This window comes from Plectropomus leopardus, chromosome 11 (assembly GCF_026936395.1).
Source record: "Plectropomus leopardus strain MGB_pleo_1.0 chromosome 11, ASM2693639v1, whole genome shotgun sequence".
Classification (NCBI taxonomy): domain Eukaryota; kingdom Metazoa; phylum Chordata; class Actinopteri; order Perciformes; family Serranidae; genus Plectropomus; species Plectropomus leopardus.
The window spans coordinates 36,332,427-36,348,749 of NC_142186.1; the positions used below are offsets into that span (position 1 = coordinate 36,332,427).

At 41.1% G+C, this 16,323-nt stretch overlaps 1 protein-coding gene across 3 annotated transcripts in view; it reads right to left on the bottom strand.

Annotated features, from left to right (window-relative positions):
• Positions 1 to 22: 22 nt before the first annotated feature.
• Positions 23 to 16,323, bottom strand: part of adam15 (ADAM metallopeptidase domain 15) — a 34,759-nt gene continuing 18,458 nt past the window's right edge. Inside the window, exons 12-25 of one of the 3 annotated variants that reach the window (XM_088084758.1) lie at positions 15,948 to 16,125; positions 15,730 to 15,822; positions 15,391 to 15,586; positions 14,515 to 14,623; positions 13,534 to 13,729; positions 12,723 to 12,800; positions 12,302 to 12,413; positions 11,507 to 11,660; positions 9,952 to 10,060; positions 8,253 to 8,321; positions 6,710 to 6,757; positions 4,856 to 4,921; positions 4,058 to 4,206; positions 23 to 3,415 (exon numbers count right to left, since the gene is read on the bottom strand). In XM_088084758.1, the coding sequence (XP_087940884.1) occupies positions 3,352 to 3,415; positions 4,058 to 4,206; positions 4,856 to 4,921; positions 6,710 to 6,757; positions 8,253 to 8,321; positions 9,952 to 10,060; positions 11,507 to 11,660; positions 12,302 to 12,413; positions 12,723 to 12,800; positions 13,534 to 13,729; positions 14,515 to 14,623; positions 15,391 to 15,586; positions 15,730 to 15,822; positions 15,948 to 16,125 (1,621 nt within the window). In that variant the 3' untranslated portion in view covers positions 23 to 3,351. The remainder of the gene's footprint in view (positions 3,416 to 4,057; positions 4,207 to 4,855; positions 4,922 to 6,709; positions 6,758 to 8,252; positions 8,322 to 9,951; positions 10,061 to 11,506; positions 11,661 to 12,301; positions 12,414 to 12,722; positions 12,801 to 13,533; positions 13,730 to 14,514; positions 14,624 to 15,390; positions 15,587 to 15,729; positions 15,823 to 15,947; positions 16,126 to 16,323) is intronic. The other 2 variants (XM_088084759.1, XM_088084760.1) reach the window with 2 other exon arrangements.

Consider the following 16,323-nt stretch of genomic DNA (forward strand, 5'->3'; position numbering starts at 1 on the left):
GGACGTGAACAAACAGCAGAGATAATGTAGAAACAGTTTTATTGAGGACGTTTCCTCTAGCAGCAAAATGTGAACACAACGGGCGTGAATCCAATCAATCAATCAGCCAGAACGATCAGATGTTTGCAGAAACTGAGGATCATCGCATGAAAACATTCAGTTTGGCTGCAGCGAGTTTCCCGTCCAGCATGGGGAGCAGTGACATCACTTCCTGTGGGCGGGGCAATAAATCGGATGTGTTGCCTTTTGTAGTGACAAAGTTGGAGCTTGAAGACACTTTAATTCAATTTAAAAGTAAAAAAAGTCTCTACTGTAAGAAAAGATTTATATGCTGAGGTTGAACAAAGTACATTTACTCGAGTACTGTATACATTTGAGAAGTCCATTTTTATTTACTTATCATTTACTACATCTCACAGGAAAATACTGTTTTTTTTACTACATTTGTCTGAAAGGTTTGGTTACTTTTCAGATGACAGTTTTATCAGTTTTTAAGAGTTTTTTTTAAAGATATCAATAAAATAGAAAGAAATGTTAAAAAATATATATATCTATATTTAAAATAATGTTACAGACTTTTTTATGTTTCCAGCACTGTCATAAGGTTTTTTTTGTTTTGTTTTTGCTAATTTCTGGGCATTTTTCTCGTAACCTTTTGTTAATTTCTTGCTAGTTTTTGGGCTGTTTCTTTTCAAGATGCAAGATGTGGAGTACTGCGGTATTAGTGTTTTTACTGCTGAAAGGATCTGAATATTTCCTCCACCACAAGAAACTTCAACTGTAAAAAAACGACAGAAAGATGAACAGCAACACTGAAACTACGAAAGGCAACAGGTCACGTTCTCACAGCTTAAACCTCTTCTGTGTTTTTCATGAAGGTCTATTTTATTTGATTAATACTTTGAATCATAAGCAGAGGTCAAACTCTGCTTTCACGAAAAACGATTTTGTTTGAATTCTTTTCTTCTCACCCAACTGTGGATAAAAACTGAAACTGATTTCCAGAGCAACAAATATCAAAAAGCTTACATTAAATATTTGGTCGGATCTGTGATCTTGTCCAATTGTTGTCTAATCGGATAGCTCCAGATTTATTTTAGACTATTTTTCTGTACATTTGAGAACGTCATCTTTTGTTTAATGAATTAAATGGTTTTGTAGAAATGTTGTTTCAATATTCAAAGGTACTGGAAGTATCATTAAACACTGATGAACAACTTCAGCTGGTAAAAATTAAAAGATTTTCCTTCAACATAAAATCACAGACTCTTACAGCGTCTTTTATATCCAGCTCGTCTTTGGCGTAACGTTACAAACATTCCTGACGGTCTCTGATAGAAATCGCAAGGCGGGTTAGAAAAATAAATCCAGCAGAAACAAACCGAGTGAACTGGGATAGAACCAGTTCCCCAGTAAGGCTTACAGTTCACTCTGAGCCAAATCCACAAAGTCTGCAGTCCAACAAGAAACTCGTCACCAGCAAATCCTGCAGATTCATCTCAGCAGTCAGCGAGGAAGATTCCAGAAAGTCAGGGAGCAAAATCTGAGTTAATACACAGACAATGTTTTCTGAAAAAAGTTTACCAGCAAAAAGTCCAAATGTTTTGAGAAAAAGTCCTAAAATTTCAAGAATAAAGTGGTGCAGAAAATAAAGTTGGAATATAAGAAGAAAAAGGTCGTAATATTTAGAGGATAAAGTTATCAAAGCACCCTTCACATAATAGTGCGACTTCACATACGATGACTTTAATCTGAAAATACTACTTTATTCTTGAATTTTTTATCTCAAAATATTCAATTTTTCAAAAAATTAGAACTTTTTTTCGTCAAAACATTTCAACTTTGTTTTCTAAATCTCAGATTTTTCCCTCTCACAGTGTAAACCTCACCATGGCTCCTCTGCACTCCTTCAGGATTTCAAGGCTTTTAAAAGGTAACTTCAGCGACCTGGACCTTATTCCGCTACTTTTCTGTGTCGAAGTGACGAATAGAGACAAACGTAATCCCTGAGGCCTAAAGCGCAACATCGATGTTCGTCCCTAAAGGTGTTTCTGCCACTGACGGCTCAGATTATTATTGTAACTGTCTGACAACATTATAAAACGGATCCCGACAGAGACAGACCTTTTATTAAAAAATACAGCGTTATCTTTTTTGTTTAACCGAAACGCCCCATGATCACAATCGCCAAACGCACCAGACTCCATTCAAAAAAACAGTCATTTTAGCAAACAGAAAGCCACCTAACTGGGTGAATTAAGGGTTAATGTAAACCAAACTAGAGCTGGTGATTGTTGGAAAAGTGGAAAGATGGACGGAGGATGTTTCTCTGAGTTTTATTTTGGTTCTGTCCACTTTGATTAAAGTGTGTTTCACTCTTTATTTAAATGGAGTCTGGTGGGTTCGGCGATGGTGATTTCTCGGCTGGTTCTTGTTAAATAAAATGATATTAATCTTTAACACAAAGGTCTATCTCTGTCGGGATATTTCCCGAAATGTTACCACTTAGAATAATAATCTGAATAATAATCTGAGCTCGTCAGTGACAAACACAAACTCTCGTCCACAGTGGACCCCTTTGAAAAACTCTCCTCCACGACTCACTTAGACACAAACACATAAGAAATCAGCGTTCGGGCTGAAATACAGACGCTACCCTTTAATGTTATAAAGTTTTTAGGATTATTTTGATTGAGTCACCAAAAATCTGTTGGTGAAGGATGGGCGGGTGATTTTACACCGTCTGATGAACGTTTAGTCCGATCTGATACTTGTTGAGTTCATTCGAGGGTTAAAAGATTATTACTCCAGGATGAAAACGCTTTTTCCATCTAAGCGGTAAATCGTCCGTCCGTCCGTCCTGCCGAGCGAAGATAAACCTTCTACATTCAGTTTTACTAAAAAACAAAAAACAAAAAGGAAAAATATTCCTCCTGAACCTCCTCGGGTCCTGCAGAGGGTCCCGGACCACGGTTTGGGACCCACTCTGCTTTTCAGTCTTTACTTTGATCACAGGTTTGATCCCCGTCTCACGGTCCTCCAGCAAGGCACTGACCCCTGCAGGGGCCCCGTATGAGCGACTCAAAGACACTTTAATGTGACATCATCTCCAGCAGCCGGCGGTCACAGGTTCGATTCCCGCGTGTCCGCACGGTCACTGCCGAGGAGCTGCTGAGCAAGGCACGTTAACATTTATCTACAGTTTCTGTGAGTTCATGAAGGATTAAGAGAGAAATCCGACGACTGAGTGCAAACTGGAAAGAAAAGTCATCTTCATCTTCATCATCTTCATCTTTGACAGACAGAACAGAGCGAAGTTTCATCAAAGCGTCTCTCTGCACGCTCGGGCCGTTAGAGCGGCGAGGTGGCGATCTTCTGAGGGTTTGTGGGACGAATCGGAGGAGCAGGAGGTCGTCTGCAGAGAGACAACAAAAAAAAATTATGATTTCTGATTTTACTTTTGTATTTTCCATCTTCTTTTTTTCTTCTTTCCACCAGACCTGATTATTTCCACAATTATAGAAAAAATCCCTTCCTTCCAAAATTTAATGATAAATCTCAAACACTTTCTAAAAAAAATTCCCAGCTTTTAAAAATATTCTGACTTTCTAAAAATGATCAAACCTCCAAATGTCTAACTTTCTAAAAAAATCCAATTTTCTGGGCTTGCCCCAACTTTCTAAAACTGTCCTGACTTTCTAAAAATGTACAAACTTTCTGAAAATTTCCCAAATTTCTAAAATTGTCTCAACTTTTTAGTAATTTCTAAACTAAAAAAAATCCAAATATTGTTTAAAAAAAACTGTCCAAACTATTTCAAATGTCATGACTTTACAAAAATGTTCCGACTTTCTACAAATATTCCAACTTTCTGAAAATGTCCCGAATTTTCTACAAATTTTCTGACTTTGTAAAGTTTCTTAAAAAGTCCAAAATTTCCCAACTGTCCTAAACTGTCCTAAACTTTCGAAAGAAGTCCTGACCGTCCATGAACGCTGTGGCTTCCTTTAGAAATGTCCTTTAGAGTCCGGGTCTCGGACCGCTGTGACGGTCTCACCTGTTGGGAGCAGCTGCAGGTGCGACGGCTCCGTGCTGCGGCGGTTTGGTGCTGGCGGGGTAGCCCGGGTGAAGGGGGATCGGGGGGGGGGACAGCGGGGCCAGGAGGCGGGGCTTTATGGGCACCACAGGTTTGAGTGGAACAGGGATCTGAGGAGAGAATCATGGGAAAATAAATATGGTGTTTTCAGCATCAGTGTTAACTTTCACTCTCGAGTTTCTGTTGTACTACAGATTAAAATGTGTTAATGTAACACTTCATTCATTTTTTAATATCTCCAGTTCTTTAATGCAGAAAATCAGTTTTTAAAATCAGGTTTATTGTTGATGTTTCACTGTTTTCATACTCACATTTGTCCAGTTTCTTCTTTGCCATTTTTTAAAGTTTCTTTTAATCTGCTTTCAATAATTCCCATCACTTCCTGCAACTACATTTCAATTTAAACATCTTTTAAGTAGCACAAAAAAACATACCTGATACATTTTATTGTGAAACATCTGCAGGAAGTGCTAACTGAACTGACCACCCCTCTTAATGCGAACAATCAATCACCTCCACCAGTTATTCACCTGACGCTCACCGACCCCCGATTCAACTGTACAACCAAGAATCAACCAACAATCACAGTGATCGATCCATCCAATCACAGTTCAGCGACTGATAAAGATTACAGCGATCAGTGAGGCAGGATTACACGTCAGCTTCTAATCACTTCACTCAGCTGGATCAGATTCTTTCTACATGCTAAAAACACGGGAGCTACGGGCTAACAGCTAGCAGCATGCAGCTGAGGTGTACCTGTCCAGGTGTGACGGGGTCAGGGGGGAGGGGCTTGTTTGGCGGAGCTGGTCGACTCACCAGCAGCTGGAAGGTTAGCGAGGAGGAAGAGAGAAGAAGAAGTCAGGAGGAAACAGAAACGTGCTGAGAGGATTTGTTTTTGCTCGATATTCTGCTTTTTCCTGCTTTTTATAGACTTAAATATATTTTTAAATATACGATAAAATGTCCTAAATGATACTTTAATTTAACTTTCATATCAGTGCTGCATGCAGGCAGAAATTACGGTGGCTTATTAGGGCCACTGTCGATCAAAAATGAATAAAAACTCCAATTCCAAGATTAATGTTGCAAATTAGCGAGAAAAAAGGCGGATATACTCTGAATTTATAAAGTTGCAAATTTCTGAGAAAAAAAGTCAGAAAAATACGGCAATGTCTCTTCAAAGTCCAAATGCTGATGATAATCTGTTAATTCTGGGCAAAAATCTGGATTATTTCCTTATTGCTAAATCAGCAGCTGGTTCTTTAACCCTCAAAAAAACCCCACTATTTTTCTGATTTTTTCCCCCAGAAATTTTATTAACTTTTTTTTTCCTCAGAAATGTCGGCCTTTATAAAACATCTGACTTTTTTTAAATGCAAATTCACAAAATTAAGCTCAGAAATTCTGAGTTGTTTTTTTTTGTCCGAGCACTGCCCTCCGTTTTTTTTCCTTCATTTTTTTGTCTACAAAGGCCCTAATATGCCGCCGTGAGAAACATTAAAGCATTAAAGGGAAGACAAGTGTAAGAAATCATGCTGTGAAATGTCGCTCACACGTTATTTCAGACAGATCAGTGCACAGATGCAGTTTCACTTAGTTCAACTTTGACACAGTATTGACCAGTAAAGGAAGAAGTACTCTGATATTTGACCTAAAGCAGAACTATTTTCATGTGTTTCTGTGTTAAAGTGACTTGTGGAAACAAAGAGTTTTGAAGTTGGTTCAGTATTGAGAGAGAGTCCGTTAATCGTGTTTGTTTTTCACTGACAGGCTCAGATTTGTATCAAAAGTATCTTACAACATTACAGAAAGGATCCGTGTAAAGAAATGAAACGATTTTTCATGTTTCGCTGTTTTGTGTCCAAATCTCATTTTGAAACCTCACAGACTTTTTTCACGTTGTTTAAATCACCTAAATATTCAGCCATGATGCTGAAATCTTCCGGCACTCGTCCCTGCAGCTTTCGCTCACATCTTCACTGTAACAGGTCGCCTTTAATGAGAAACACTGCAGCTACGTCTGATATTCATACGGTTTCTCTGCTGCTGCAGCACTCTCCCTCAATATTATTCCTTTTTCAAAAATCTTTGTTCTTATGAAAACTGGGTAAATATGGACCAGGCTGAGAAATACCTGCAAATCAAACGTATTTCCTCTTTGACCTGTAGTGCTTTTTATCAGTCTAGACTGTTTTGGTGTGAGCTGCCGAGTGTTGGAGATATCCGCCGTAGAGACGTCTGCTTTCTCTCCAATATAACGTGACTAGCTGGCACTCTGCTTTTGATGCTCAAATCCCCAAATGCATTTGAAAAAAAAGAGAATTACTGCGAAAAAAAACCCAAACTGTTTCCTCCTTTCATTTGATAAAAACTGCAGTACGCTGCTTTAAGAAATTACAGATAAAACTATATTTTTAGAGATTTATGTCCTCGCCAGCAACCAACAGACAAACATGATGGTTTGAGTCTCAATACAAGATCTGAAGACAGAAAGACAAACCTGAGACACTAAAGGTTTGTGGCCTCAGTCTACAGCAGCAGGATCTGTGTAGTGCAGACAGACACAGGACAGACAGTAACACTACACACTACAGGTAGCGGTGACTGTACCTGGTTGGGGGGGTCGGGGGGCAGAGGCTTGGTGGGGGGGGCGGGTCGCTGTTTAACAGGTCGAAGCAGCAGAAATAAAGAAGAGCAGCAGTCAGTGTTTAGAAGGACGAGACAATGAAACATTTTCTCTGATGCTCATCGAAGCGTCTGTTTGTATTCTGATGTTTTTGATTTCTCTTCACTTTGATTTTTGGGGGAATTTTCTGATAACCGGACTTCACTGGTTTCATTGGTTTCCCAACATCCACCAGGTGAGTTAATGTCGCTCACACATCGTTGAAATTAACACCTCACGACTTCCATCACCTGCAAACAGGAGGCAAATAAAACATTTGCCTCCAGCTGCACAAAAAAAATCATATTTTTGCATCAAGTTCAACCTCAACCAATAACAAAGAGATGTGTGCATCCGGCAGATTCTCTATAATACCGGCCATAAAAATGTGAGGCGGGAAACAGAACATAACATGGAAATGTACCATAAACGTCATATTTCGCAGCTTTTATCAGCAAGTTTGCAAACATTAGCAGGTACGCTCACTTCCCACAATGACGCCTCTGCTTTTGCATTTGCTCGTGTGACGGATATAAACAAATATTTTCAAATAAATACGGTACTTATGTTTTTTTTTATTTTGAATCGATGCAGCAAGGGAGACTGAGGACTAGCTGTCACTATTAAGGTTCAGTAAAATTTAGAGGAAAATGCGCCATATGACATATCTCATACGTCTTAAATGACAAAATGGTACAAAGAAATAAAAAATAAGAATTTTGTGTGTAAGCTACACATTTCTACAAAAGGAAAATGTCAGAAACCCTTTAGAGCTGTTTTGATAAATTAATATTGAAATGCTTAAAAAAAACTGTTGTTCATTTTTGGATCATTTTTGTCAAAGCCGCAGAAAGCCACTGAAGAGGAGCTTCAAAGCTGCAGGCTGCCGACGCCTGAACGTCCTGAAATCTGGTACAGACATACGACACTTTGGGCGAGTATCGAACATTTTTAGATCATGTGAAAAATCACCCTTTTATAAAGAGTCAAAGTCTGTTTTTTTGGGAAATTTTCCTCAGCTCTGTTTCAGATTACGGCTGCAAATCGTAAACACTTTCTTTAATCAATTATTGGTAAAATTAACGATCAATTAATTATTTGAAAAAGACATTAAAACTTTGCTCGTGTCTCACAAAACAAAGTGTTTTCTCCAGTCGTAGTTCACAGCATCACACTGCATAATCTGACAGCATTTTAATCGATTTACGTTCACATGTTCAATTAAATTCTTAACCGATTAATCAGTCATCGTTTAATTGTTATCATCCTTATTTCAGATCAGTGATGAACCCACCAACACGACTACTCTGTCACACAGATGACGCACACCGAAACAACAGCTACGACACAACAACAAAACAACGAGACAAAACGCCACAGAAACACACATCTGACTAAAAAGTGATCAGATCGAGCAGACTGACGGTTTGTTAGCTGCGACACACGAACACAGACGTTAGCCGACCGGCTGAGGTCAGGCGAGGTTACCTGCGGCGGGGGTTTTAAGGCGGGGTCAGGGGGGAGTGGCTTAGTGGGAGGAGCAGGTCTGTCATGAACCTGATAGGAGAGAAAACAGGAAGCAGAGGCAGAGTGACAGCTGACACATGCGGCGGAGAAGAGGTCAAAGGTCAAACGAGCAGGTGTGTTAATGTGAGTGACAGGAAGAAAAAACAACATCTGCAGCCGTAATGTTGTGGCACTTCCTCCTGCTTTTGCTTTCACAAGAAATCCATGTCGCAAGACGTTTTGTCACTGTTCACTACGAAGGCGTTCAGGAAACAGAAGCCGAAGTGAAAGCAGAACTTTCAGGTTTCAGGAAACGAGAAGACCTCATTCACAACCAAAAAAGACCTGCGTCACAAATTCGACACAAACAGCAGCAGCTTCGCTCCACCGTTCAGAGCACAAAGAAGGACGCCGGGGCAGTTTCCTCCAAACAGAAGCTTAAACATCTGGATCAGTTTATCAACTAAAAGAGCAACGATCACGAATCATCGATGCAAACTGAATAAATCGATCAGTATCATCCTCTTTCAGATGGGTCTTTTTTTTTGAAATTCTGTGTCCCTGTCACACAGCGCCCGGCAGATAACGGCGAGCAGCCAAGAGAAGGATGATGAGGAGAGCGCTGTTTACTTCAATAAATCTTAGTTTGTTTTCAGATAAACTCGTCAGATGTGAACAAAAGCCGACGTACCTGCCGGGCATCTCACTCTGCTAACTTCTCACAACGTTAGACTGATAAAACAAGCATGCAGTCCAAAATTCATCCTCGCTGTTCTGTCTGAGATGCAGCGACTCAAACCAAAAAAATAAGAAGTTTATCTGAAACTTCATATTGTTGACATCCAAGCCGTTCAGCTGAGAGCCAGGCCTCTCCCATCATGCCCTGGGTCCTGCATTTGGTGGAGAGCAACAGCAGCGCCTGGCTCTTAATGTGGCGAGATTATCCACTTTTGCATGACATCAGAGCAAGTTGGGATGAAGTCGGATGCAAATCTAAGCGGCATGCATTGCGAGTCGATCGCCGGTTATCGATTCTGGCTCAGCTCGAACAAGCGAGTTCAAATATGTGAAGTGAACGTGAGAACAGATATTGATCGATTCTTTCGCCCGTAATCACTGAAGTAAATATCAGACAAAGTTTTTAAAATATCTTTGGAACATTCTGACACGAAAATGTTATTTTAAAGAAAGACAAATCAGGAAAAATTAACTGTGTTCGAGGAATTTCTGTGTCTCTAAAGAGATCTGGTAACACAGAATCTCTTCTCTCTGCGCAAACAAACATATATTCAGTAGACTTGATATTTTTGTTTTCAGCAAATGGACTCCATTTCCCACAATCCCACAGATGATTTCAGGTTTAACACGACAGATCATCAGCAGAGGTGAGTCCAGTGTCTGTGGCTGGTCCATGTCTGTTGTTACAGATGTTGGCGCCTCCTAGTGGTGCTTTTCAGAAAGACACAGTGGCAGATTTTAAACACGCCACACATCACACCAGGTGAGTGTTCAGGTGTTTTCCTCAGTTTGTGATTTAATTCCTGGATGTTAGTGGAGGAAGTGAAATGTAGTTGCCTTCACACACGACACTTTTTTGCTCAGAAAAGTTCAACACTAACCTGATGGCAAGAATTTAAAACCTTTTTTCATTTCTCAGTCAAGGGATGGTTGCTATGGTTACCTCTTTTTGTTGCGGGGTCAGTGGGATGTCGGTCGGTGGGTTCAGGTGGTACCTCAGCGGTCGGACCTGCTCTCCATTCCTGCCGTCCACTCGCTCCGTCACCGGCGTCCTGAAAAAACAAAAAAACGTTTAAAACAAAGTGGAGTTAATTTGATCATCTAATGAATAATGAAAACAAATATTAAAAGACACCACTGTGATATAAATCCTTAACTATTATACAATATAGAACAGAAGACAATGCAATAACCAATACTTTCACATGTGCGTCAGAGTGCTCGATTCTGTTCTCACCTAAAAATCAATCCCAAAATAAGAAAATATTGAACCTTCGTAAAAACTGTGTGAGTGGGTTTGAAGAAGAAATGTATTTTTAAGGACGGTTGTTGAACGAGGCTCAGTCTGTTCCTGTTGGAGGGAGCTGACGGTGAGCTGAAGGTGAGCTGAAGGTGAACTCAGTGAGCGACTCTCTTACCGAACCGTCGAGAGCGACGGAAGATTTTTTTTCCAATTAAAGACGAGTGGAAGCAGCATTTTTCTCTGTCAGCTGAACACAAACGAGTACAAAAACAACATGACAGACTCTTCACTTGTTTCACAAACACAAACTAAACCAACAGACAGACTTAAAGCTGCACCTCTGTAGTCTCCCTTTTAACTGTCCAACTTTTATCTGTGACCTCAACACAGATAAAACACTGAGTTGAACATGTCTTAAAATACACATTATTACCAATATATTATTGATGACATGTGATTGGCCGCCTGAGGACAGGTGAGAGGACAGGTGAGATCTGGATCAGCGCAGCTTTAAGGTCTGACGTGGATTTTCTCTGCAGGTGAGATCCGATCAGTCAGCGAGGTGAAGATTTTAATTATAATCAGATTTAAAGTGTGTGAGACAGTGAAGACTTCACCTCTCTGACTCTACGGGGACAGACTATAGACCGGGAACCAGCAGGTCCCAGCAGGACCAGCAGTACCTGTACTTGTGGGCGGTGTCAAAGTCCAAACCCAACATATCAATATAAGTCACACTGCATCATGGGTAAAAAAACAGAATAAATCTCATATGAGTTTAAAGTTGTGAATAGACTTGTATAACTCTTTTCTAACCTTCTGACAACTCAAAGTGAAACATGTCACATTCACCAGCTACAGATCAATACAGTATATTTACAACTGAACAACACTATTATTACTATTCACCAAAAAATATACAATATATAAATATATAAATATATTGTATTATTACTAAAAAACACTATTATTATTATTATTATTGTTATTACAAACACTATTATTGTATGTATTATAGTGCATTACGTTATATTTATCAATGGTTTGTTATGTTTGCTGGTTACTGATGGCTTCTATGCTCCAAAATTATGAAATGACAAAATCCTGATTCTATTGATTGTATTGACCATTATGTCCTGAAAAAAAAAAAAAAACACACACACACACACACACACACACACACACACACACACACACACACACACACACACACACACACACACACACACACACACACACACACACACAGTCTCACCGGTTGTGTTGTCGAGCTTTATGCAGCGGGCTGTCGGGTCCCACACACAGGATACACCGACGGAGCCGAGGGAAGCGCAGAATGAGGAAGAGGAGCACCACAGGCAGGATGAAGAGGAAGATGACGAGCAGAGCCACACGGACCGGATCAGACTCTGAACAGACGGAGAGGACGGGGTTAACCAGAGTCAGAGAGAAGCTGGGTGTCTTAGACTACGACTGTTTAATGTCAGTGTGAACAGCACAAATCACATCTGATGTCTTCAAATCAGATTTGGGACACTTTGATGTGCGTTTCTAAATCAGTACAAGATCTGATTTTTACTAACGCAACCTCAGTCTGAACAGCCATGCGACCCTTTTCAGAATAAAACGTGACTTCAACATCACTCCCACATCGACATCCTTCTATGAAATGAAGAAAACTGTCCGTCTGTCCGTCTGTCTGCGTCCTTTTATGTCATCGATGGGTCGCCCGATCAATCTGAAACTGCATTGAAAGAGACTGACAAAGCCTTTTGGCCACCCTGTTCTCATCTGAACTCGTCAAATGGCGCCGCTCCATCAGTACTTTTAGTGTACCAGTGTGATGCCAAAAGCCACCTTCCAACACATGCAACAGGCACGGACGCATCACATGATCGCAGTCGGACAGAACCGGTGGCGTTGTTATCATACGCTGGCGGACTAGTCTGATATTGGCCACATTTTAAACAATAATGTGAAGAGCTACATTAGAAGATCAGATCTAGAGAACAAATCTGATACTGAAACAGTGTTTGTGAGTGTTTGGTACCTCCGGTCGCTCGGGCCGGTCCGCTGTCCACGCTGCCTCCATGACCAGAGTACCTGCAGTCAGGAGGAGCCCAGCCCACCTCACAGTGACAGTTCTGATTACTGTTACACACCTGGAACACACAAACAGCACACTGCAGACCTCACGCACCAAAACACACCCTGAAACATATTCACTGCACATTTACACGCAGAAACTTCACACAGCAACACGCTTTTGTATTTTTCACTCTTTTCCATGTGCTGTGAGGACAATCTTTTCACCAAAGCCCTCCAAAATATTCAACTGTAATTAATACGTCATGTATGATGTGAAAGACTTTTCTCACATTACTCCTTCTAGCCAAAGTCAAACTGACCCTTTAGGTTGATCATTGTCTTTAACTGAGGTTGTAAAATCAGATTAATCATCGTCCACTCACCCCGTGACCGTTACACTTGCTGCGACATTCGTCCACCCCGAACACCGACACATCCTGACACTTCTGGTTCAAACACGCCTAAAACACACATATAAAATAATAAATATTAATAAAATATATAATAATATAATAAAAAAAGCTTTAATAAAAATGTCTGAACAAATTCTTTAAGAAGTTATTTTAAAATGTAATATTTACAAAATCTAGATGATCAAAAATAAAATCAAAACTGAAATGTTTAACCCTTTGATACCTGAGCCAATTAGCTTGATTTCCTTTAAAAACATGGGATGGAGGAAATAAAAAACAAAAATAAAAAAGACCCAAAAATTTGCACAAAAAAAGTAAGTACAAGAAAATTACTGGAAAATCAGAAAAAAATTAAGCAAAAAAGTGAAGAAAACAACATCAAACAAAGAAATGACCTGAAAGGAGTGCTTACAAAATAATAATAACTTAATTTTTTCAAATAATTTTCAACATATAATTCTGATAATTATAAATACAGCTTATAAGACATTTTTTCCATAGCTTTTAAAAAAGATATTTTCTAACTCTATAAATTTCTTGCAGGTTGCTTGTTGCCTTTTCCCCATGTTTTTGAAAGAAATTGCTCAGTTAACTCAGAGTTCAGAGGGTCATTTACTTGTGAAAATACTTTACTGCAGCACAAGAACAGTGACTTTGCTCCAGCTTTCAAAGGGTTAATAAAGCACTGTTGTGTTCCTGCTTCAGTGGATTTTGTTTTTAAATCAGATTTTACAGATTGGGATGGTTTCCTCGGGGCCTGAGGGGCGGCTGTCTGTCTGACCTTGCCGGGGCTGCAGGCGGTGCCCTGGGCCACGGTGGCGGGGTCCGACACGTCGTCTCCCAGGTGGAAGAAGGTTCCTCTGCAGACCAGGTCGCTGTGGTTGAAGCGCACCGTGGTGGTGAGGATCTCTGCGTTGGTGCCCAGCAGGGGGCGCTCCCTCCCTCCCTGACACTGGATCCTGCCGCAGTGGACGTCACTGCAACAAACACAACAGGAAGAGGTTTTAAACAGAACTACAAAGTTATTCAGCGACGACCGGGACACGGTCTTTGATCCCATGGGAGGTACCGGGCATGATGCACGCGCAGGAGGTTACACTGAAACACACACTGAAACAGATGACGGTTAATATACATCAGGGCCGGGCGATATGGAATAAAGTCTTATCATGATATTTTTTTTAACTTTCATTCATTAAACTTCAGGTAAATTTAACTCCTCCTTAAAAATATTGTTCTCATTCTTGCATTTATAACAACTTGGCCACGGGTCCGGATAATACAAAGTTTTGGTCCGGTTTTGGACCGCGGTCCACCAGTTGGTGATGCCTGGCTGACAGACACGTGATGAATCAGTGGTATGGGTGCAATTAATAACCACCTCCGTGCATATTGATCGCGAGCAATGACAGGTTTTTTGTTGGAAAACAGTTTGTAAAACTACTCCAGTCGGAGCAGGCTGTGGGACATGTCCACGCTGGAGCAGGTTGTGGGACATGTCCATGATGGAGCAGGCTGTGGGACATGTCCATGATGGAGCAGGCTGTGGGACATGTCCACGCTGAAGTGGGCTGACGGACATTTGCAGCCCAAAAACACGTCTGTAAATCAGTAGATACTTTTTTCACAGCCCCCCTGAAATGAGTCTCACTATGGAGACTTGATACATGTACTCAGAGGACATTTCTAAAGTCTAGAATGAATGAGTCCACTTTAACTGTCTGTGTAGTATTTGTACTTGGTGTACTGTCTGTGTACTCACGCGTTTCCACAGGGGATGTAGGAGCCGTTGGTCAGCTGACCACAGTTTCCATATTTGTTTCCCTGTTTGTTGACTGATGAGAAACAAACAGGTGGAGCGCTGGTGGCATCTGAGGACAGCCGGAGACAGAAATCAGCCCGGTAACTGGTTTCAGACCAGAACTGGCTCTGAGTCAGTGTGAACTGATTAATCAGAGCTGTTTAACGAATGTTATAAATGATCTGGACCAGCAGAAATTAGCATAAACTGTCTTATACTCAGTTTAAGATTAGTTATATTCAGGTTAAACAGGTTCGGCTCAGTATAAGGATATTTGTCCTTAACCCTTTAAACCTGAACAAATAGGCTTGATTTCTTTCCGAAACATGGGAAGAAGGCAATGACAGGAGAAATGACCCAAAAAGAAATTACGAAAAAATGACCTGAAAATTAGTAAAGCCAGAACAAAAAATCAAAACAAAACCAAAAAAGATAAACAAAGTAAAAAACAAACAAACCTGTAAAAGTGCTTAAAAATAACTTAAAAAAAATGTGATAAACGTGATAACTTCTTAAAATCTAGATATCTAGATCTAGAAAAATCTCACTCTAAATCTACATATTTCTTGACTTTGTTGCTCGTTGCATTTTTCCCCATGTTTTTGAAGAAATTTGCTCGTTCGTGTTCAAAGGTTTAAATATTTGTGAAAGGCCTCTGAAAGCAACACGAGAAAAGTGATGTTGCTCCTGGTTTGAAAGGGTTAATGTAAACTGGTTTAAGCCCAGCATAAACTTGTCTTGGCTCAGTTAGATGAGATTTTTTCAGACGTAAACTGGTTTTAGTTGAGTATAAAGTGGTTTTAGCTGTTGCGAGCTCAGTATAAACTGGTGTCTTACTGGGTCCCCACAGCATCTGGCACTGGGTGTGCATGCTGGCGCAGACTCCTTCGTAGCAGTAGGAGGCGTCGTCCTCGCACGGCTCCCCGTTCTGCAGGAAGACGTTGGGGGGGCAGTAAGGGGAGGAGCCTGTGCAGAACTCGGGAAGGTCGCACTCTCCGAGCGGCTCGCGACACACCGAACCCGCCGTCCGCAGCTACAGAGAAGGAGGGGTTAAACTTTAATACGGTTTGAGAGAAACATTAATTTTGTGTGTGTGTGTGCGCGTGTGTGTGTGTGTGTGTGTGTGTGTGTGTGTGTGTGTGCGTGCGTGCGTGCGTGCGTGTGTGTGTGTGTGACCTTGCAGTCTTGGCAGCAGATGCCGTCAGACGAACACTGAGCTCCAGGAACCAGACGACAGGTGGAGGCGTTGCAGCAGGGGTCCTCACACTCCTGACCAATCAGAGCACAGCGACACATCAACAGGGGGAACATGATAACGTGATTTCACCTCAGACGCATAAAACCTGCATCCTGATTGGACCGTTCGGTTTTACATCGTCACTCCAGGTGAGTACCTCCAGCAGGCCGCAGTCACACTCCTCTCCTTTCTCCACGTACAGGTTTCCACAGCGAGGTCCTCCCAGCAGGCGCTCCGGCTGCGGGATATTGAACAGACACATGCCGCCGCCGTGCAGCAGGCTGACGGACAGATCCGCAGCGCTGCAGCTGCTGAACTGCTGACCCGGCATGAATCTGGAGGTCAGAGGTCACAGAAAGGAGGCAGTGAGAGAGCCGCACTTTCTCCACAGACCTCCACCGTAAAAGAGACGGTGTTGACTTATTGACCTGATCGGTAAACGAAGCTGATCGATCAGAACTGAGGATAAGATCATGAGGAGAAACGTCCCAGAAGAAGAGAGTGTAAGTGTTTTTAGAAGTCGGTTAAATGTT